A 22,401-nucleotide genomic window follows, 5' to 3' on the forward strand; every position below is an offset into this window, starting at 1 on the left:
ATTATACTGTGTATTAGATCTCAAAACCACATCTTGAAGCAGATGTACAAGAAAAAAACAGGTGTAAAGTTATACATACATTGGCTGATTCAGTACAGAGCCCCTAAATCTGCATCAGCAGGTCACTATTAAAATAGCTGCATGTAGCAGAGGTTGGGGTGCTCGTCTGAAAGTGTCTTTCAGAGAAGGCATCAGGATTCATTTTAATCCTGCAAAAATATTTTCTAAGTAGAAAGGAAATTGAACAAATGAATCACAAGACATGTAACTGGTCACAAAAATATTTTCCAACAGTATGGAACGTATGGGACACACTGTACTATGGTTCATAAAGCAGAAAGCAAGTACCCAAGGGGCAATATGTCAGTTGGCCTGAGAAAGTCAAATTCGATGAGGCCATTGGCATTATTGGAATTTAAATATCTAATTTAGTGCCACTTACTTGCATTGCATTGCCAAGTTCTAATTGCACAACAGCGGTGTTCTGGTCCTGGTGCAGGTACAGTGACATTAACAGTGACATTAACACCTCTGCAACATCACACTAGTGCCCGACAGCTACATATTAAGACACAAGGTAAAGACTGGATTTAAAGTAATAATATAGTAATATATACCTATGTACTACTTATATACTTTTCTATTCTTTTAATTAAAATATATATAAAGCACTAATGGAGAATTGTGCTTAGATCCACACTTAATATGCTTACCAAGCTTCAGCTTTTGTTTTGAGATAAGGAGCAGTAAATTTGATTAATGGCTCACAGGGCGTTTGTCACCCACACATAGTTGCCTTTTGGGAGGGTGACTGACTTCCCAAAAATAGATTTCCATTGAAGATTATTGGAATTACTTTATTGTGAAACAGCAATTTCTGTGTTTTTTAATGCAAAAGTGTCTGGGTGTTTTATTGTCCGTCTGTCATTTGTTTTAGTATTTGATTGTGACTTGGCAGAACAGGACGTTTGAAAGGAAGTTTAATTGGTTTACATCTCTTGTTTAATGTATGAAATAAAACAATAGCTATTTCTTTACTAAAGAATTAGCAATAATTATTTCAGTATTTCACAAGCCCTGTTCATTGGACTCCTGTTTAAAAGGGGGATACACAGGTGTGGGCCTGTTATCAGAATGCTCAGGACCTGGGGCTTTCCGGATAAGGGATCTTTGCATAATATGGATCTTCAGACCTTAACTTTACTAGAAATTAATGAAAACATTGAATAAAGCCAAAACACTGGTTTTGTGTCCAGTAAAGATTCATTGTATCTTCATTTGGATCAAGTATAAGGTACTGTTTTATTATTACTGTTAGACATAGTAACTGAAAAATTCGGAAAAATTCACAGTTGGAATTTGTACGATCTGCAATATTTTTTGAGTTTTTTTGGGAACTGGAATTTTTCAGGAGAATGTATTGATAAATAAGGGATAATAACCTGTGTGGATTTGATTGGAGTAGATTTCAGAAAAGAATGAGATATTTTTGGATTTTGATAAATAATCCCAATAATATCATATAGCTTTCAATAGGCATGATTTTTTACATTTTTATACATTTGGATAAAATTTAGTCAATGGGAGACAGACAATTTTTAATCCAAAGGGCTGTACAATATTCTGGTTTTGTGTCCAGTAAAGGTTCATTTTATCCTCATTTGGATCAAGTAAAAGGTACTGTTTTATTATTTATCCAAATTTTTATCCAAAATTTGGATAAAATGGAGTCAATGGGAATTCTGAGCGTTCTGGATAAGGAGTTTCCAGATAACGAATCCCATACCTGTACTAGCCTTTCAAATATTTTATGATATGCAAAATGTATAAACTTTATTTGTAGCTTATAATTATAGAATAATTCTATGAATTGTGTACTTTTACAAAGAAGAAATGCCACTAATGTTTTTTAATGTTTACAATTTTGTAATAATTATTGTAAAAATTATTTTTTTAAACAGCACAGCAAAGAATTTCTTGCAAAAAAAGCTTCAGCAGGCTTAGGCTATGGTCACACTGATAATTATAATATTTCACAACACTGATTCTCAGCTGGTGGATAAACAGTCCATATGCTTGATTTTAAAATGTGGGAAAATTTGTGAGTATGCATTTTGGCACCAAATCCGCTGATCACTGATTCGACTGTAGGGGCTCATTCATATCCTGTGTTTACCTACAGGCTAAGAATCACCCCAGTGTGTCTGTAGCCTTACAGCAGAATACTGGTTACATTAATGTTAACAGATCACATGAACATTCCTAGTCTTAAAAAATCAGCTAGATATCCTGCACCGATTTTATTTAATTGAAATTGATTACTCGATTGAGTCGTTTATATTCAGTTTAGCCCATTTATTAGAAATGCCTCTGTTTATCGCATTGTCTGGAGACATTAAGGTTTTTTTTTTATTAAAGTCCAAATAAATACTTGAAAAATTTTAGTTTTTTTTTACTATAAAATCCAAATTTTTTGTTAAGTCAATGGAAGATATCCTGATCTGCACTGGGTTTCGTGCAATAATCGGAAGATTTTGTGGTTTTTGGGTAAAAATCCGAAAACTCTATGTTTTCGGGCTGAAAATCTGAAAAATTCACACAATTCAAATTTTCACATGATCTTCTGGATTTTTTTTTAGTTTTTTCTGGTACTGGAATTATTCAGGAGAATGTATTGATAAATAAGGGTAAATAACCCATGTGTCTGCAGGGGTCCACAGCTCCCTAGCTTTGTTCAGCCCACATGGCAGAAAACTATTTTCAGGAGGAGAACTGTATTTCCTATGTTTTGGCCACTGGAAATGTTGACTGTTGTGTTGCTGGCTTCATATTAGAATAAAGCGGCTATACAAATAAGAATGAGGACTAGTCCTTGACTAAAATGCTTTCATTCCTGTATGTATTCCGTTTCATGTATTTTTATCCCTAATGTATGTCAGTATAATAGTGTGTTATACACAGAAATAAGGTTGCATTATGTGGAATGTAGCAATAAATTCCTGCTTCTTCAGTCGTATTTATAAAGAATTCAGAGTACAATGGAAGGCAACATAAAAAGTTTAGACTAAAAAGATTGAATAGGACTGCTGATACAGGAGTAGGTTTATTTTCCCTGTTCCCAGGATTTTACACAGTACTACTATAAAAGTAGCGAATATTTTGAGGTCCCATCATTACAGGAGAATCTAATTCCACATAGTTTATAATTATAATGTTATACTAGCCTTTAAAGAAGCAACTTTTATACTGTATGTTGTAACAAATGTATGGTAAGCCACAAAGTACTTAACTCTAAGGGGGCCCCAAATGCAAAAATCACGGAAGATGATTTTTTATAAAATCGGGCTTTTAAAAATTCACAAATTTTTTGATTTATTAAACCCAGAGGTTAGAAAACTCTGAATCTGAAATCCCGGCATCTCAGACCTGTCGAGGTTGCATATAAGTCAATGGGAGAAGTCCCAATGATTTTATTGATTTGCGATGGGTCTCGTGCCATACCCCGAAGTTTTCTGTGGTTTCGGGCAAAAATCGGAGGTTTCGGATATAAATCATGAAAATCTGCGTATTAAATAAATAATATATTTAATACTATGTATTTTAAATATTATTTAAATAATAAATAAGTGTTAAAAACCCGAGCGGCTTAGATCGGAGTTTGTAGCAGCCAATATTGAGATAATTTCGGACCTTGATAAATAACCCCCTTAGTGTATCTATTTTAGACCACGGCAGGATATTTAAGTATGCTCATTCTGTAGCTTTACATTGTTTTTGTTTTGATTTTACAAACCAGCCATATTGTGGCCGTTCACAATTTGCGTATTAATGTTTGCTGCACCACTATACAGACATGTTACACACAAAGCTCTTGGGATCCAAGTCACTTTGCAGTTGCAGTGACTGCATATTTCATGATTGTCTGATACCCATAAATACCCATAATTATGCCATTTCTATTATCAGCAGCTTAGCACCTGCCGGGAGAGTTCTCTAATTTTAGACTCTACAGTGTCTTTCTGGCAGCTACATCTGCACAAAATTTTGGGAAAAAAACAAACCTATGATGGCAAAGTAAATAATTTGTGTGCATAAACATGGAAACCGTTAACTTTCTATTAATAAAACAATTGCCTCTGTGTACTTATCTAAAATATATGTGAAGAAGTGAATATATATATATATATATTTACAGAATAGCCAGTCTCCACATAAAAGATCTGCTTTGATATTGAATATTTTATCTGTGTGTGTATCCCATATTAATAATATTAATTCTTGACCTGTATAAAAGCTTTTATATAGTCATGGAACTCCGGGGTGATTTTTATTATAAATTTTGCAGCAGTTATAATATATGTTTCAGTGAGTCATGTGACACTGCTAAGCCATTACACCACTGCTAACAACTACCGTAAATTAAACGAATAGTTTATCAGGGTTTCATTTACAGGATATTTATGGCTGTTGTGTCAGTGGCATAACTAAGAAGCAAAGAAGCACATGTAACAATTTAAGATAAGCAAAGAAACAATTTAAGATAAACATGTCCCTTGGGGAAACAGACTTGCAGCTTAAAGTTAATTCACCTTCAAACTGTAATAACACATAACAACCACAGAAATATGTTCAGACTTTCATAACCTGCCAAATTTTGTAAAATGAACATGGTAATTAATGGGCATGGTCAAAAGAATTTCGCTGCACTCTGCACAGGAAATCTTTTTGTTCCTTTTTCTATTTCCAAAATGTTGGGAGGTATATATCTATATTTATATATATATATATATATATATATATATATATATATATATATATATATATATATAAATATATAATATAAATCTCAGCACTAATGATTTCCTGAACCAATGTAGCACAAACCAGCTGATTAAAAGAACTCGAGCAGAACTGAATTCTTTTACACTGTTTCAAAAGTCAGAACCAAAAGCAGAATGGAATACAAAAACTTTCACTTGTAATTACATATACAAATAACTTGAAAACAATTGCCCTTTTTAACTACAGAATACTGAAAAGTTGCTTAGAAATATTTTCTTTTTCAGTATGCAAAATAACTGCTTTTGGGTTTGATTTCATCCCTTTTGGATGGAATCGGCGTAACAGGAACTAGGTTTGCTTATACCCTACACCAATCGTTCACAACCAGTGGCTTGGGAACACCAACTCCCTTGGATATTGCTCCCAGTGGTCTCAAAGCAGGTGCTTATTTTTTAATTCCTGGCTTGGAAGAAAGTTTTGGTTGTATTAAAACCAGGTGTACTGCCCAAAAGAGCCTACTGTAGGCTGCCAGTTCATAGAGGGGCTACCAAATAGCCAATCACATGCCTGTTTAGTACCCCTTAGAAAGGGGCATGTGTCATGCTTGTGTTGCTCCCCAACTCTGTTTACATTTGAATGTGGCTCACAGTTAAAAGATGTTGGGGACCCCTGCCCTACAAAGTGATGTATAAAATGTCACTACTTTATGCAAGTAAGCATTCAGAAGGTGGGTATAGTTATTAGTAAATAATCATAGTGTCTCACTTGACTAATTGTAGTATAGTTGCAACATGAAAGGACAGTTGACACAGCACATGCAATTGTTCATCTTGACAAGCCATGCAAGTGAAGAGAATCTGCCTATATTCTTTATTGCCATGTTTAATCTGAAATATATAAGCAATAGACATTGTGTAGTCGGGGAAAGATTGAGTTGTTTATCTGTGAAGCACATAAAAGTTGTGCAGACAATTCACAGCCAGTTAAAAATCTACAGAAAACATTTAAGAACTCCAGACATGGATATTTAATATGTATGTAAAGCTGCTGACTTGGCTCCCATGCTGTTGAGTTATTGATCCCTTGTGTCCCCAGCACCATTCTTCTGCAAAGGTATAGGGCTTGTCAACAGAGTTACAATGCTGGAAAATAGCATTGTGCCGACAAGCACTTGTTCAGACGATTGTTCTCTGCAAGATTTCTGCTCAGTTGCATAACAATAGTTTTGACTGTAGATTGAGGAGGAAGGTGAAGGGAGCAATGAAGGTGAGGTGGTTTTTACATAAAATATATACCTGTACATACAGTATGTGATAAATATAAATCATGTTATTTATACACTTTCATGCCTACACTATATTTTCTGTATATCTTGCATATAACTGTATTTTTAGATACCCCTTTCTTATACATATTTTACAACATATTTGTGTTTACCTCCACTACCTTCTCATGAGTCCCTCTATCGTGGCTTCCCCCTATGTGGGTCCAAATATACAATATGAGACTCACAGGCTGAGAACAGGATAACTGCTAGTTAATATTTATTGTGCATCCACACGACATGTTTCGGGCGGCAAGAGCCCTTTTTCAAGTTGACAAAAAGATCCCTTGCCAATCGAAACATGTCGTGTGGATGCACAATAAATATTTAATTAGCAGTTATCCTGTTCTCAGCCTGTGATTCTAATATTATATATATTCGGACTAAGTCTAGTGGTTGCCAGTGACGAAGCACCATTGTGAATTAGGCTACGCAATAACGCTTTGCTATTGTGTGTTACACTGAGAGTGCTGTTCCCCCCTTTTGGGACCTGCAGTACCTAGGTTAGTTAGTCTCTTTTGGAGCAGCCAACACAGCAGGTTCTGCCCTTTGCTTCTAACAAGGGTCTTTCCATTGGAGTAAAAATGATCAGGGTCTCTGTGCATCCTTGTACTATGAGTAACCCTTCTGCCCCTCCACTAATGGAACGCTAAGCCCTTCATATCACCTTCCACTACTGACACTGACAGGCTAAGTGGCCGGTACACTGTCTTCTAACACATTTAACTTGGCACCATCAGCTCTTCATTTGGCCACCTCCTGTTTTGCCTCACTTGTGCACTTCTCTTATATATTCTGTATCTTGCTCTTTTGCAACATTGACAGCAGAATTCACCACTATCCATTCTAAGATAGGTCAGGCTATATTCTTTGGGGGCAAGAATTCTCTAATGCGGGCACGGGGGGGGTTGCTGCTCAGGAGGCAGCAGGCACCAGGGGCAGTCAGAATCCCAGCCAGATATAATTATGGTCAATGTATTATTATTTAGACAGAGTGGGACCCCCTTAGAGGAGATTTCAGGCTAAGCACCCATTCAGCCTTGTATCCCTTTCCACAGGATTCATTGAGAAATGGCCAGTCTTTCCCTCTGTCAGCATTATGCTTTAAGCATTCAATGGACAAAAAAAATGGAATTACTCAATTGGGCCTTGCAGATCTAAGAAGCCAATGAGTACATTTGTGAGTCCAGGTTGTCAGCACTGCTTTTGGCTTGGCTGGGGTCAGTAGATCTCTACTTAAAAAGTCTCTTTTTACCTTTCCCTTCAAGGGTAAGCTTATTTGCAGCTCGGAATTAGATAAAATCATCAGTCAGGCAAAAGTCAAGTGTACCCTCCAACCTCAAAACAGACCTCATACATCATATCGACAGGGACACTTTTTCCATTCCTTAAAGACTGGAAAGACGTTCTAATAGTGACTACACCTCACACTTCCCCAGATCCAAAGATCCCTGCACTACAACATACCAATGCATCACCAGTATGCTTCTTGTTAAAAAAAATCTGTATGTGAATGGGAGCTGTATGGGCTCCCACATACCAGGCTAATGATTCTAGCGCAACGGATGAAAGATGGAAAGAGAAAATCTAGCTAGTCAGTCTTTGCTGTATCCGCAATATAATATATAATATCCATATAAAACAGTTCAAAGATCTTGGATGACACTCCAACTACTTCATATAATATTAAAAAGCCTTTATTATGATAATGGACAGAAATAAGTTATGTAATAAAAGCTTTTTAATATTACAGGAAGTAACATCTTTCTATGACACTATATGCCTGTGATAATGCTATGGTCAGAATTCCCTGTTTAGGGCCACAAGCAATCTGTACAAGACCTTGTAATAAAAACAAGTGTTTAATCTTTGTTTGTGATACATGAAAAGCAAAAATAAGCAGTATTTGCAGATGTAACAGAATTGACCAAATAACTTAAACTGTGGTTTCCTATGGAGCACTTTCTTTAAGTAAGTTTACTTTGAGTGCAGTTTTTTTTATTATTCCATGAGCATCTTCATTCTAACTGCACCATCAAAAGGTTTCAGTGGAGCATAAACCTTTTTTTGTGTCTGTGCATGAATAACCCTATATCAATATCATTAAAGAATTATGTCATCTCTAGATTACTAATTGCTGTTCAGACATAGTAGGGATTCATGCATGGTTTATTTATTATGGGGTTCATACAAGTTCATACAGGTTGCAGAGTGCAAAACAAGGAGCACATTTTGCACCACAATATTATCCCTCGTTTCCAGGGTCTTGGTAAATTACCTCTGATGTTTTATAAACATTTGCAGTGTATATCAGAAACAAAAAATACTATGGGCTTATAATTTAAATTTTTTTTGTTTTACTCTGTAAGCAGAGAATAGAGAATAAATGCAACTGACTAACCAGGTTATAATTTCAGTTACATTAATGAAACACATTCTCCAAAATTGTTGATAAACTTTTATAGACATGGTTTATTCAAATTCCTTACCAGAATGTTAAGTGGCTTGTAAAGAAGGTACTTTTTAATTAGGGGCTGATTTATTAATACTGAAGTCTCCGGTTCCAAAAACCACTCATGAGTGTGTTTTTTTTGCATCTAAATACCTCGCTTGCTTCCAATCCTTTTTTAAACACATACCACATCCATTTAAGTAGATGAATTAGCCCTTCAACAGAAAATATATCTGTGTGTAAGCAGTTTTTGCCACACTTTTTCTGTTGAATTACTAAGCTTCATTGGACAGAAGCGGTGGTATTGGTCTAAAAACCACAGTAATGAGGCCTTATTCCTCTATTTGAATTAGCCTTTCAAATTATAAGATGGAGAAGTGGTGACTACTACAAATCACATTTTGAATTCTGTACGATGCTGGATTAAGTTTTGTTCCATTTTCTCTAGCAGAGGATCATCATCATTGTGAGAAGTTAAAAGTTAAAATGACTTAATTACTTAATAAAATTGGCTGTCAGTTTGTTTGTAATTGTTCTATGCAGGGGTGTAACTACAGAGGAAGAAGCGTTGCTATATTGATTGATTCCCTGGTATTTTGATCCTTGCCTGTCTGACCACGATTCCTGCCACCTCTTCTGACCCTTTTTGCCTGCTTTTGCCTGATCTTTGCCGGTACTGCTAATACACTCACTCTCTCTCTAGAATGTGCAAGTTCCTTGTTGGTACCGCAGCAGAAAACCCGGGCCCAAAAAGGGCATTGGTAACTGCAGGGGTTCCCCTTGCACATGAAAGAGTTCCAACTGCCTTTGAGGTTCCTAACAGACAACTCATTACAACCCTGTATTTACAGGGGGCCACAGGAGGTATAGGGGGGCCCATGAGGCCCTAACTTATGAACAATTCCAATATATATATATTGGTAAAACAGGACAACCTCTGAATATTTTGGTCGGTATTTGATTGATTGATTGAGGCCACTCAATATATATACGATATAAACGACATGTTGGTTAAGTATTTATTCTGGGGGTATAGTTTTCCTTAACTGTAATCTTCTTTGTTCACTAACTGGATAACCTAAACCATGGCAAATACTGTATATGGTCCGTAAAAGATACCAGACACACGATAGCAAGTGTAGCGGGGATGACCCCTGCATGTTTAATTACGTTTAATTAAACACGCAGGGGTCATCCCCGCTACACTTGCTATCGTGTGTCTGGTATCTTTTACGGATCTTCTAGTAGGAGAGGCGCAGACCTCTCTAACCAGCACCGGGCTTGAACTAAGAGAGAGGTGGGGAAAAGAGGACCATTGGGAATCGTGTAAAATACTGTATATGGACCATACAGGATAATACAGAGAACAGGCTTAGGGAGACCCAAGTTCAATGTCGTTTCTACTTGTGCTTATGACACTTGCAAGTTAAGCATTCTTTTTTTTTTCAACTTGAAGTTTTTCTAATATTACAATCAAAGTCAACATTGCAACAATTTTTTGGAAGAGAAAGATTGGGTACAGTACAGAAGTTAAAGTTAAAAAATGGGTTCCATTAATAACCTGTTCTTAAAGTCTCTGAGGTTTCTTCCTCTGGGCATGGTAGGCAGCAGTGTTTAGTTGTATTTGTTAAAAATGTAAGAGGGAAAAATCTGTGAACCCTTTGTTACTTGTTTTGTATTATTTCTGCTATTGGTGTCCTGCATTTTATATAATGAAATGACACTTAGGGGGTTATTTATTAAAGTCCGAATGCCAAAAACTTGAAAAAGTTTGAATTCTTTTTAACTATAAAATATGAATATTATACCCAGAGGATGGAAAAAGTCAGAATCCGAAAATCCGGCATCTCAAACCTGCCGAGGTTGTATATAAGTCAATGGGAGAAGTCCTGAAAATATCCTGATCTGTGTTGGGTTTCGTGCAATAATCAGGCAGAGAAATCTGAAAAAATTTGAAATTTGTACGATTCAAATTTTTTCAAATTTTTTTTTCCTGCACTAGAATTTTTTAGGAAAATGTATTGATAATTAAGGAGAAATAACCCAGGCATTTTTGGTCGCAGTATATTTCAGAAAATAATGAGATAAATTCAGATTTTGATGGTATGCACACTGATTCTTTTTCTTGTCTGACAGATACTATAATTCTTCCACCTATTATCTTGCTGAGCATATTGTAAAACCGACTGTGTGAAAATGACTTCTAAACATCAATCAATTGTAAACATGCATGTGGAGGCTAAAGGAATGGCTACCAGGGATACTCTAGTTTATGCAAATCATGTTAACCTAGTAACCTGTATCCTACCTAGGGGATTCAAAATATCCTACATTATTGAAATTATTTTACATTTAATGGCTAATTCTCTGTATTTGCTCTGTCCATTTACCCTGCCAGTGATTCCTCAACAAGGGGGTTATATACGCCACAGGGTAAGAAAAGACTCACTGAGTGTGTTCTAATTGAAAGCACTATTTGCAGCTTTGCTAATTGTCCCTGAGTTCTAGGGACAGAGTAATTAGCTAATAAAAGAGAAAAAGAAACAAAGAAAAGCCCAGAGTTAGCAAAATTTTCAGGAGAAATTACAGAGAAACAGGGCATCAGCCACAGTGTTATCAGAGTAAAATGTTCCATTGTACATTAGGTCAATGACAATGCCATGCTGGTCTGTCCCACATGTAGATATTTTTTGTGCCATAGATTTCTGCAGAGCACTTACCATCTTTAGTTTCAGCTTTGCACTTCTGATTTTCTTTCTCTTGTCCAACCTTCCTTCACACATCTCCTGCCTCTGCCATGGTCAATGTGATATCACTTTGCTGTTATTCTTTTGGTTCTTTTATACAGCAGTGTCACCTGCTATGAGATGTTCTCTTTTATTATCATATTTTCTTAGTTGGGCAACATAATATGTCTACCAGTATTTGTATGCAATCTCAGTGTTTTCTGTATACATTTGTATGTGTACAGTGCTGTATAAAATGTTGCTGCTTTATTAATATGTGTTAATAGTGTTATCAGTCCCTTCTAGGTCTATGTACATTGAATAAGAATGCATTCCTACAGCCCTGATCTATTATTTTATTACAGGCCCCACATATACAACCTTTACAAACTTCTACCTCACGGACTAACTCTGTTATGTCTCAGCATTTTATAAAGTTTTCTGTAATCAGTACAAGTAGTAATTCTGATGCAGATGAATTGCACACCAGAAGAAAGCCTGTACATCTTTTGCTGCAGTTACAATAGTGCACAGCCTTTGAGGTCCTCTGTATGTACTAGGGAGATGTAACTGAAAGAATTTTTTTTATTTTTATTGTTGAAGGTCCAGGGTTGGCGCAAATATGTTTATTACCTCTATTTGAATGTATTTTACATACATGTATTTTAACTTATCTCCCCATTTTGCAATGTGGTGTTTTTTAAGGGGGAGGGTTTAGATACCCCAGTTAGGTGGTGGAGGATGTTGAAAATCTGTATATATAGGGCAGATTTCTGAATTACTAAAATTGAATGAAAGTAAACACATGCGTAGAGACTATCTCCCAACATTAAACAAATGAAAAGAGGGATATGATTGACTGCCAAACATAGATGGGTGGAGAAAACTTTGGCCATGGCCATTTTGTAGTCACATCCCCAAAATGCTACTTCCAATGAATAAAACCATACCATTTTACACTGTTGAAATGGGCCTACTGATACATGGAAAGATTTGGAAGGGGTAATAAAAGATAAAGATACTTGAATACATTGAAATCACAGTACTGTACAATGAGTTTGTGCCAGCATATTTTTATGTGCAACAGAGCTTGCCAAACTACAGTAAAACCTTATTTTTATATCCCCTGGATTTTTTCTAATGCCCTGAAAAATATAAAATAGAGGTTCTACTGTAGTTTAATTGCCTTTTATGAGGGGGTGAGCAGGAACCTTAACAATGGAATGGCAGTGGATGTGATCTACTTAGACTTTACAAAAGCAACCACTTAGTTTAATGAAAGATTTTCAAAGAGTGGTGGCAAGGAACATTTTCTAATTGGACCAATGGAGTACTGCAGGGGTCTCTTCTTGGTCTGCCTAGTTTATTAATGACCTGGACGTGGGCATTGAAAGTACAGTTTCAATATTTGCTGATTATACTAATTTGCGCAAATGTATAGGTCCTATGCAGAATGTTAGCACTTTGCAGAGATATTTCACAACATTGGAAAATTGGGCAGCAACTAGAAAATTAGATTTAGGGGCTGATTCATTAAGGGTCGAATATCGAGGGTTAATTAACCCTCGATATTCGACTAGGAATTGAAATCCTTCGACTTCGAATATTGAAGTCGAAGGATTTAGCGCAAATTCTGCGATCGTACGATCGAAGGATTATTCCTTCGATCGAACGATAAAATCCTTCGAATCGAACGATTCGAAGGATTTTAATCCAACGATCGAAGGAATATCCTTCGATCAAAAAAACTTAGGAAAGCCTATGGGGAAGGTCCCCATAGGCTAACATTGACTTCGGTAGCTTTTAGCTGCCGAACTAGGGGGTCGAAGTTTCTTTTAAAGAGACAGTACTTCGACTATCGAATGGTCGAATAGTCGAACGATTTTTAGTTCGAATCCTTTGATTCGAAGTCGTAGTCGTAGTCGAAGGTCGAAGTAGCCCATTCGATGGTCTAAGTAGCCCAAAAAATACTTCGAAATTCGAAGTTTTTTTACTTCGAATCCTTCACTCGAATTTAGTGAATCGGCCCCTTAATGTTGATAAGTGTAAAGTTATGTACTTTGGTAGAAATTATATAAATGTGAGTTACAGTATACACAAAATTTTGATGCAGAATAAAGGTTTGTCAGACGTTTGTATTTTGTTTCCCCTGTTAGTATTTACCTGCTCTGAGGTGGCACAAACAATTTTAAGTCATTGCAAGTTGTTTGCTTATTTCCCCATCAATCATTATTTTCATGAAAAAAGTTTCTAAAATTATTTTATACCGGAATACATTTTACTTAACTAGCCAAATCTGTTGAGGCAAAAGTATGACAGAGTAGCTGCTGTTTCCCCCTGAGAGTTAAAAGCCCAGCCATGTGGGGTCTGCATTAGTTGTAGTATATGTGTGGGGACTGGGTTATCAACCCCTTTTTGGAGACGTAAAGTTATTTTGAAAAACCAAGGACAAATGCAGCTGACCCTGTCCTCAACAGCACCTAAAATTGGCTGTTTTGCTATACATGATTTTAAAAGCTTGAGCTGCATAGCAGGGTTTGGTCGGCCAACATGTCTTGGGTTGTTGCTTCCATTCCCTAATTCCTTTGTGCTAATTGCCAAACAGCAGCATGTGCACTGCATACCAATTTAACTCTAACAATTATACAGCAAAACTACATGTTTTATCATATGCATGCCCAGATTTGTGGTGAGGCCACAAAGGCCCAGGCCTTGGGCGGCATGCTGCCCAGCCTCATTACAAATGCAGCGTTTCTGTGCTCACATGCAGTGCTCATGCACTAGGACCGCGAGGCCTCGGGCGCAGCGGACACAAATCTGGCCCAGATCATATGATAAATATAATGTGGACATGGTGTTTTATATGCATAAAAGCTAATTTAGATAGGGTTTTTTTTTGAGATTCCCACCTTTGTAAATATCAAAGCCTCATAGCTTTACAAAACCAGATTTTCAAAGCACAGCACAGTATACAGGTAGTCCTCGAGTTACACACACCCAACTTACATACCACTCACACTTACAAACGGGGGCTATTACAGTAACATACTATGGTTTGCTTGACTTTTATTAGCATTTATGTTTAATAAACCAGTGTTATCTACTGCAGAGTACAGAAAGGAAAAAATAAATATGCACAGAAAGGTAAAAATAAATACTATGTTAAGACAAACATGTCTAAATTGTATTTAATAGTAAATGTATATATTTTAACTTACATACAAATTCAACTTAAAGGGATACTGTCATGGGAAAAAAATTTTTTTCCAAAATGAATCAGTTAATAGTGCTGCTCCAGCAGAATTCTTCACTGCATTTCTCAAAAGAGCTAACAGATTTTTTTATATTCAATTTTGAAATCTGAGATGGGGCTAGACATATTGTCAATTTCCCAGCTGCCCCAAGTCATGTGACTTGTGCTCTGATAAACTTCAATCACTCTTTACTGCTGTACTGCAAGTTGGAGTGATATCACTCCTCTCTCCCCCCCCCCCAGCAGCCTAACAACAGAACAACGGGAAGGTAACCAGATAGCTCTCTAACACAAGATAACAGCTGCCTGGTAGATCTAAGAACAACACTCAATAGTAAAAACTCATGTCTCACTGAGACACATTCAGTTACATTGAGAAGGAAAAACAACAGCCTGCCAGAAAGCATTTCTCTCCTAAAGTGCAGGCACAAGTCACATGACCAGGGGAAGCTGGGAAATTGACAAAATGTCTAGCCCCATGTCAGATTTCAAAATTAAATATAAAAAATCTGTTTGCTCTTTTGAGAAATGGATTTCAGTGCAGAATTCTGCTGGAGTAGCACTATTAACTGATGTGTTTTGAAAAAAACATGTTTTCCGATGACAGGATCCCTTTAAAGAAACAGTAACATCAAAAAATTAAAGTGTTTTAAATTAAAAAAAATATAATGCGTTGTTGCTCTGCACTGGTAAAACTGGTGTGTTTGCTTCAAAAACACTACTACGGTTTATATAAATAAGCTGCTGTGTAGCAATGGAGAAAAGGCTCAAGTTACTCATCAGATAGCAGATAAGCTCTGTAGAACATAATGGTGTTATCTGTTATAAACTTTTACAGAGCTGATTGAGATTGCTGCAAAAGAGTTATTGTCTGAATAAAAAAGTATAGGGGTAAATGTGAGAAGTCTTCATATGAAACCCAAGTCAGAAAATCTGTGCCAAGACCGAGCTGAACTGCCCTTTGGCTTTTTGAGTCTGTCATGAATGTGAGTGTGAGAGTGATAGGACCTCTGGACAGACATCTAAAGGATATAAAATAAATGAGTGACTCTGAGATCTGTACTTGGCATACGTAATGGTATTTCTTGTAGAGATTTGTGTAATCCTGAGCAGGTGACTCTGGATTTAAAATGTTCTCACCCTTCAGACCTCAGAGAAGTGCTACAAATGTTTTTGATGCCTTCTTGTTAATCTTGCGAGCCAGACTGGGGAACCCTATCATAACCCCTTCAAAACATTATCTAAAGGTTCACCTTCAAACACTTTTTCCTGTTTAGTTGTTTTCAGATAGTTTACCAGAAATAAATACTTTTTGCAATTACTTTCTATTTTCTATTTGTTTTTCTAATATTTTTCACATTCCAAAGCAGCTCTGGGAGGGGGGGGTCACCAACACTGTAAATGTTCTAAATTGATACATTTAGTTGATACATTTTTATGTTTGTTCCTGTTGATACATTTTTATGTTTGTCCCTGAGTTTCATTAAATGCGGTTGTTAGAATTGATACAATAGTTGCTAATATTCCACCGATGCTTCTGAGAAATATATCAAATAAATGTAGGAAATTGTAACAGTTCAGAATGCTCCTGGATCACTGAACTGCCAGACTGAAAAACTAGAGACAGGAACACTAAACTTTAAACTTAGATTTTGGAAAAACTGTAAAAATGCGTTAGGGAGGTGAACAATCCCTTATGATTATGGTTTAGTAAGGTTATTATTAATTAAAATCTTACATTGAGCTAGTGTTTTTTTTTAAGGAAAATGCACTGGTGGGGATTTAAAGGCAATGAAAGCTTAATTAACTGTATACTAGGCAAACCCTTGCATTGCATTCAGCCACTAATTCTCAAATCCAGCACCAGTACAGGTGGTGCTGGCTTTATCCCCCTGAAGTACAAATGGAGTTTTATTGCTGTAAACATTTGAAATTGCCCACAAACCAGTGACTGAATGATCAAATCAGTGAAAGTGCTGACTAGAGGGCACACATTCCCTCCAAACTCTGAAGCCCTCTTTTAATGCACTTGGCATACCCACCCAGATCCATGCACAATAGGCACCTCTGTTTGCATTTTATAAATCACATGACTATATGATCTCTTTCTACATTTAGAAATGCTGGTTAAGGGAAAAAAGCGTAAAATAATTTGGAGCATGATTCTGAAACACCTCCCCTACATTGTTCACTGGTTTAACTGCTTGGTACTTGTGTTATTTTACATCCATACATCTTAAGAGCTTTACAGTTGTCCAAGGATTTTTCTAAGCAACCTTCTGTTATTATCTGATAGTTTAGGTTTCAGTAACCATTAACTGTATACAGAGAAAGCTGCTATGTTTGGGGATCTATTATCTAAAAACCCATTTTTTTTAGAATTTCCAAACAATTGGCTGCACAATTCCCTGCAGTATATTTTGAATCAGATTCCTTGTTAACCCTTCCTCAATTGCAGTGCATGGAAAGTATTGTAACATCTACATATGTAAAGCATGCTTTTAACAGATGCAATAATTTATAATTAAATAGTTTTTTAGTGTAACACTGACTAGATAAGGGCCCCATAAAGGTAGGTATTTCCACCCTGTATCCCACTCTCTTCAATGGTATGAAGTTTCTGTAAAAGGTAGTTAGTGTGTAACCTCTAGCTGCAGACTGCAGGATCGTGGAGTTGCGCAGAGTAATCAGTAAAAGAGTGTGTGAGAGGGGTCCCTGGAGGGTAAGTGATACTACCAAAGGAGGGAGGTGTAAGTTAAATTGGTGTTCTCCCCCAGGCAGCTGTTTGAGATTGTGCTGATCCAGTAGAGAGGAAAGAAAATTTTAACTCTATTCCTACCATATATTTTCACGTCATGCAGTTTAAAATATAGAAATACTGCATACATAATTGTAGATTCATTTTTCAAAATACATTCTTAATTTCACTTTTGCAAAAGGTATTCTATTCATGCAATTAGTACTGAGGGTAGCTAGAGGGCAGTGGTTGCACACTTCTGAACTACAACCAATAGGATACACTTAGCAGCCACAAATAAATGCTCATCCTTCATTTATACTACTTGGATATACTTGCCAGTAGAAATACTTTTATTGTCATGCCTTTTTTGTACTAAAGTATTTCCTTTTCCTACAACCTTGACCTGATTGTGTTGCTCCCATTTAACCAACAAACATAGATAAGAGGTTGACAAAACATGTTATAGTCATCCTTCTGTTTCTTCTGCCTTCGTGTAAGATATGTGCCCTTATCACAAAAAAGTTTTTGTCTTTAAGATTTACAAGCAATTTATATTGGAGGGCAAACCTTTATTTATATTCAAAATAGTCAAGGTACAAAAATCCAAAAATTTCACGAGAAGCACAAATCTTAATATATCATTCGGATAAGCTTACCGCTTTCCCAGTTGGGTCCGGGTGCACATGCCCCAGACCTTCAGCATAGGGGAGTATTTCACAACAAATCAGATTAGGTAGGCACCAATCCAGAACATCCAAACGAAAGTAGATTCCAAGAGCCAGAAAAGTATATATAAAATATGAAACTTTATTTTACATCACATCTAAAAAGGAATAACGCCTGACGCGTTTCGTGTCACACAGGGACACTTAATCATAGGCATACTGTCAAGGTGCCCATAGTACTTAAAATTGCAGTTTTTATGTTTAGGATTACCCCATTACATTGAAGAGATGTTTTACATATGGACCGGTTTATGCAATATATTTGTATTAAGACCTGCAATGTTCAGAGGTAAAGTTTCCCTTTAACAGAGATTGCTCATCATTCTTAGATCATAAACTTTTTCCTGTCTCTTAAAACTTACATTTAACATTATATAACACATTGTTTCATAAAGCGTGTTTATTTGCACGGTATGTGCCATTGGATAATCTTATCCAGAAGTATAACTGTACTACAGTCTGCCCTCTGGCTTGTGTAATGCACAAACCTAGGGCACATATATACTAGCAGGTGTCATTACTATCTGCCCATTGTCTTCCATCCCCACTAGTGATGAGCAAAATATTTTGTCAAGTTTCACCACAAACTGATGCACATAGACTGTAATGGGTGGAAAAATTTGTCACACATAAAAAATTTGTCTCAAAATTTGTCGTGCGTCAAAAAAAAAATCTTCGCCCATAGATTTCAATGCATTTCAGCGAATTTTCGGCCATCACTACTCCCCAGCCCTCCCCCTGCCTATCTAGGAAGAAATTGGTAACATTGGAACCTTTTTGTTTCTATGAAGAAGAGTTGTAGCATAGTGCAAAGGAGCTTCTCTAACACTGCAGGGCAATGTATATCTTATTGCGTACACTTGGGGGTGCCAAATGTTAGGCACCCCCAAGTGATTGTATATACTTACCTGAAAACTGCACCTGCCCTGGGTTATACCAGTGAGCACCACGGAGCGATCCTCTTCTGGCGACTTTTTTGCTTCAAATTTCCTGTGGCAAACGCATGCACAGTTGAAGGAAATAGCTGACATTTTATTTAAAGTCGGCCTTTAGTTCTTTAGTTCAAGCACTGCCACGCTAAGAAAAGTGGGAGACGGAAGAGGATCGCTCAGCGGCCGGTGCAGTTTTCTGCTGATAGGAGAGCCGGCCCGGGGTTTCAGGTAAGTCAGTACAGTCACTTGGGGGGTGCCTAACATTTGCAACCCCAAGTGTACAAAGCCTTTCCTTCATCTTTAACTGCAATGTAACATCCCCTTTTATTGAATCCATCCAAAAAAAATTTTTGGTTTCACAAAATTTCCAGCAAAGCAAAACACTGTAAGTTTGCTCATCACTAGCTATAAATAAATATGAGTGCTTGGCTTTATTTTTCTAAAAATATACATACATAAATTATTCACATCACTCGCTGCCCGAGTACAGCTTAGAATCCAAGTTGCTTATTACCTAAACACAATACACTATAAATCAATTTAATCAGGAACCAACTGACCTATGTCTGATATTATCCAGGTCAGAATCAATCTGAAAGGACCTCAGAGCTGTAGGACAGCTGTTAAATCTCACACTCTAGCAAAAGTAGCTAAATGGTGCAGCAAGGTAAGTAGCAATCAAAAACCAAAAAAATAAGACAAAGTACAAACTGTCTCTCATTTGTAGTGTTTCCATATGTTTAGCAAAGTAACTGGTTATTTGTGTAACTCAAATTAGTTTTTTTTTCCACATGAGCCTGTACTTTAAGATCCAATTTGTCAGGGCTTATCATGGTTGTCAGGACCAAGGAGCAGTAGTACAGACTGGCAGGAAAAGTCGAATGTGTGGGACACAAAGGCTTAATATAATTAAAGTCAAAATCCAGGCAAGAAGGTTATGGCAGGCAGCGTATTCAGAAACAAGAAGTATGGTCAGCAATCTTGTTTTAGAAGTTTGTCTAAAATGCTCCCACCTCTAATATGTGGAGAGACCTTCTCTATACTAGTTGCGGAAAAGAAAATAAGGGATCTGTTTGTGCATGTAGCAAAGTGTCTGGCTACAGACAGGGCCGGATTTACATAGTGGGCACCCCTAGGCCCACTGCCGTTCGTCGCCCCTGTCCCCTCCGCTTTATTTGTGCAAATTTTCATCATCTGGATTGGCACATGGGAAATTTAAAAAATTTCTACTTTGTGTCAGAAAAAAAGTTAAATAAAAAGGCAGTACTGTTTTACTCTTTTCCACAGGAAAGCTATTTATTTACACCCCCCCTGGTGAAATAGCCTTTTTTATCATTTAAAGGGATTCTGTAATTATTTTATAGTGCAATGTTTAGCAATAAATTACACTGTATACATTGCAAATAAGTATTCTGTTTAAAATGTTATTCTTGAACCAAGTTTAGTTGTAATATTGGTGTGCAGTTAGCTATCTCAGGTCATTATGTCTGATCCTGCCAGTCTCATGTGTTTAGATAGTATTCACCATCATATATGTAAGATGGTGGTTTAAAGAAACCAGAAAGCATATACAAAGGGTCATGTCAAAAAGTAATTTACCCCCATTCACCTTAATCAATTACTTTACTTTTTTAGGCCTAAAAACTACAACTTGCAGGAAGTTGTATATAGCACCACACTGAAAATAACATAAATTGTAGCACTATTATTTTATAAACCGTATGCCTCATGCCCTGGTTTAATGTCTACCTCTTATGTATTACATGTAAATTTTGCATTCTAATTATTTTTAAGTGGAGACTTGCAATATATATAGACAGAATTTTTAATTTAAATGGATGGCTTTCTAGTTTTGTCTTTGATAACTGTGTATCTGTTGAATTTTTATCTTTTCAGATTCTTTTTGGTGTTCAGCTGCCTGGTGCTGTCTGTATTCTCCACTATTCCTGAGTATAATCACTTAGCAAACAAAGGCCTCTTCATACTGGTAAGACATTTTTTGTTGCATAATTATTGTACTGCTACGGCTGTACTGAGGCTGTCTGTTCAGTTTTTGCTTAGGCTAACCACATATATTACAGCCACCTAGATGGCCTGGGTATTTTTTATTGAAACCAGAAACTTAGGGAAATATATACTAAAGAGTTAAATTTTGGAGACGTTTCACCAAAAATGATTATTCCTCACATCGCTAATTTACTAAAAGAGGATACAACATGTTTTGGAAAATTGCCTTCACATTTGTGAAAATTCTCTTAAAATTGCCATCAATTGACATCTCTTTTCCAGGTGAAATTTTTCCAGTGAATATTCTCTAATTTACCAATAGCTCAAGAATTAATTTTCACCAAGAGAAATTTCTTCAAATTCAGGGTGGGGAATTACCATTTCAAAGAGCAGATAGGTTTGCCTCTCATATCTTTGTCTCCTCTTCCAAGCTAATTTTCCACAAATGCAATTTCTTTATGGCGATAATTCTCGAGTGAATTTTCTGGACTCCAATTATATTGGGAAAACACTGGTGAATTTTTACAGAAAATTTACACCAGGAGAAAATTCATTGCATATCTCCTGCAACAATGATTTTTAGTAAAAATTAGATACATGCCATCTTCTCTCTTCAATTTGACAGGCAGTTATCTGGATCATATGATTTTAATTCTCTGTTTTTAGTGACTCCCAAGATATTAGCAGTTTTAGAAATGCTGCTGGTTGAGTTCATGCCAAGTATAGAACTGCATTATTCTGAGATATTATCATTCAGGATTTTGCATTCAACTGGCTAAATAATTGATTGCTATTTAGAAAGTACAAAGCTTTGCTGATAAACACAACATTACTTTGTTTACTCTGTAATGAACCCTTCCACTTGTTCCAGCCTGCCTACTTCTGTCTGTGCCACAAATGGCTGACGTCAGGAGTCCTTGCTCCAGAGACAAAGTCTAAATTAAGAAGTCCTTGTGTCTCTCCTTTAACTACAGTTGACTTTTTTTTGAAAGGTGCAGGCGATAGCAGAGAATCCTGTGCTGATGTTTGGAAAACCAGACATGACCTGCAGGGGTAGATCAGTGTTATGGAACTGCCACTTGAACAACCCTCACACACACTCATATGCATACTGCTTCTTAACACTAGTATCATTTAGTGTGCATGGATTCCACATGACATGTTGTGGGAGAAAGTGGTCTGCTATAGTCATGTAAAAAATATCTGTAGATATCTGCATTGCATCCACTTATTTGGCAAAGTCGCTAAATGAATAGGGGTGCTGCACCAATGAGGCGAGTTGAGAAACTTTCCCCAGGCAGCAGCACCCTGCTGGTTACCAGAGGAGGCAAAAATGCTGCTCCTGGTAACTTTAAGAGCCATATTCTAGTGCATGGAGTGCAATTATGCTTCTCTGCACTAGTTTCTTGGCCCCTAGACCCACCCTCAAGCCAAAAAGGTGAGTGTAGGGAGAGGGAGGT

General features: G+C 36.7%; 1 protein-coding gene across 3 annotated transcripts in view; it reads left to right on the forward strand.

Moving 5' to 3' along the window:
- Window positions 1-22,401, forward strand: part of LOC108709587 (potassium voltage-gated channel subfamily KQT member 4) — a 65,132-nt gene that overhangs the window by 9,594 nt on the left and 33,137 nt on the right. For 2 of the 3 annotated variants that reach the window (XM_018249577.2, XM_018249576.2), the window contains exon 2: window positions 20,831-20,921. In XM_018249577.2, coding sequence (XP_018105066.1) covers window positions 20,831-20,921 — 91 coding nt within the window. Of the gene's footprint in view, window positions 1-19,517; window positions 19,602-20,830; window positions 20,922-22,401 lie in introns of those variants that run through there. The other variant, XM_018249578.2, reaches the window with a different exon arrangement.

The sequence above is a fragment of the Xenopus laevis genome, chromosome 2S (assembly GCF_017654675.1).
Source record: "Xenopus laevis strain J_2021 chromosome 2S, Xenopus_laevis_v10.1, whole genome shotgun sequence".
In the NCBI taxonomy this organism is placed as follows: Eukaryota; Metazoa; Chordata; class Amphibia; order Anura; family Pipidae; genus Xenopus; species Xenopus laevis.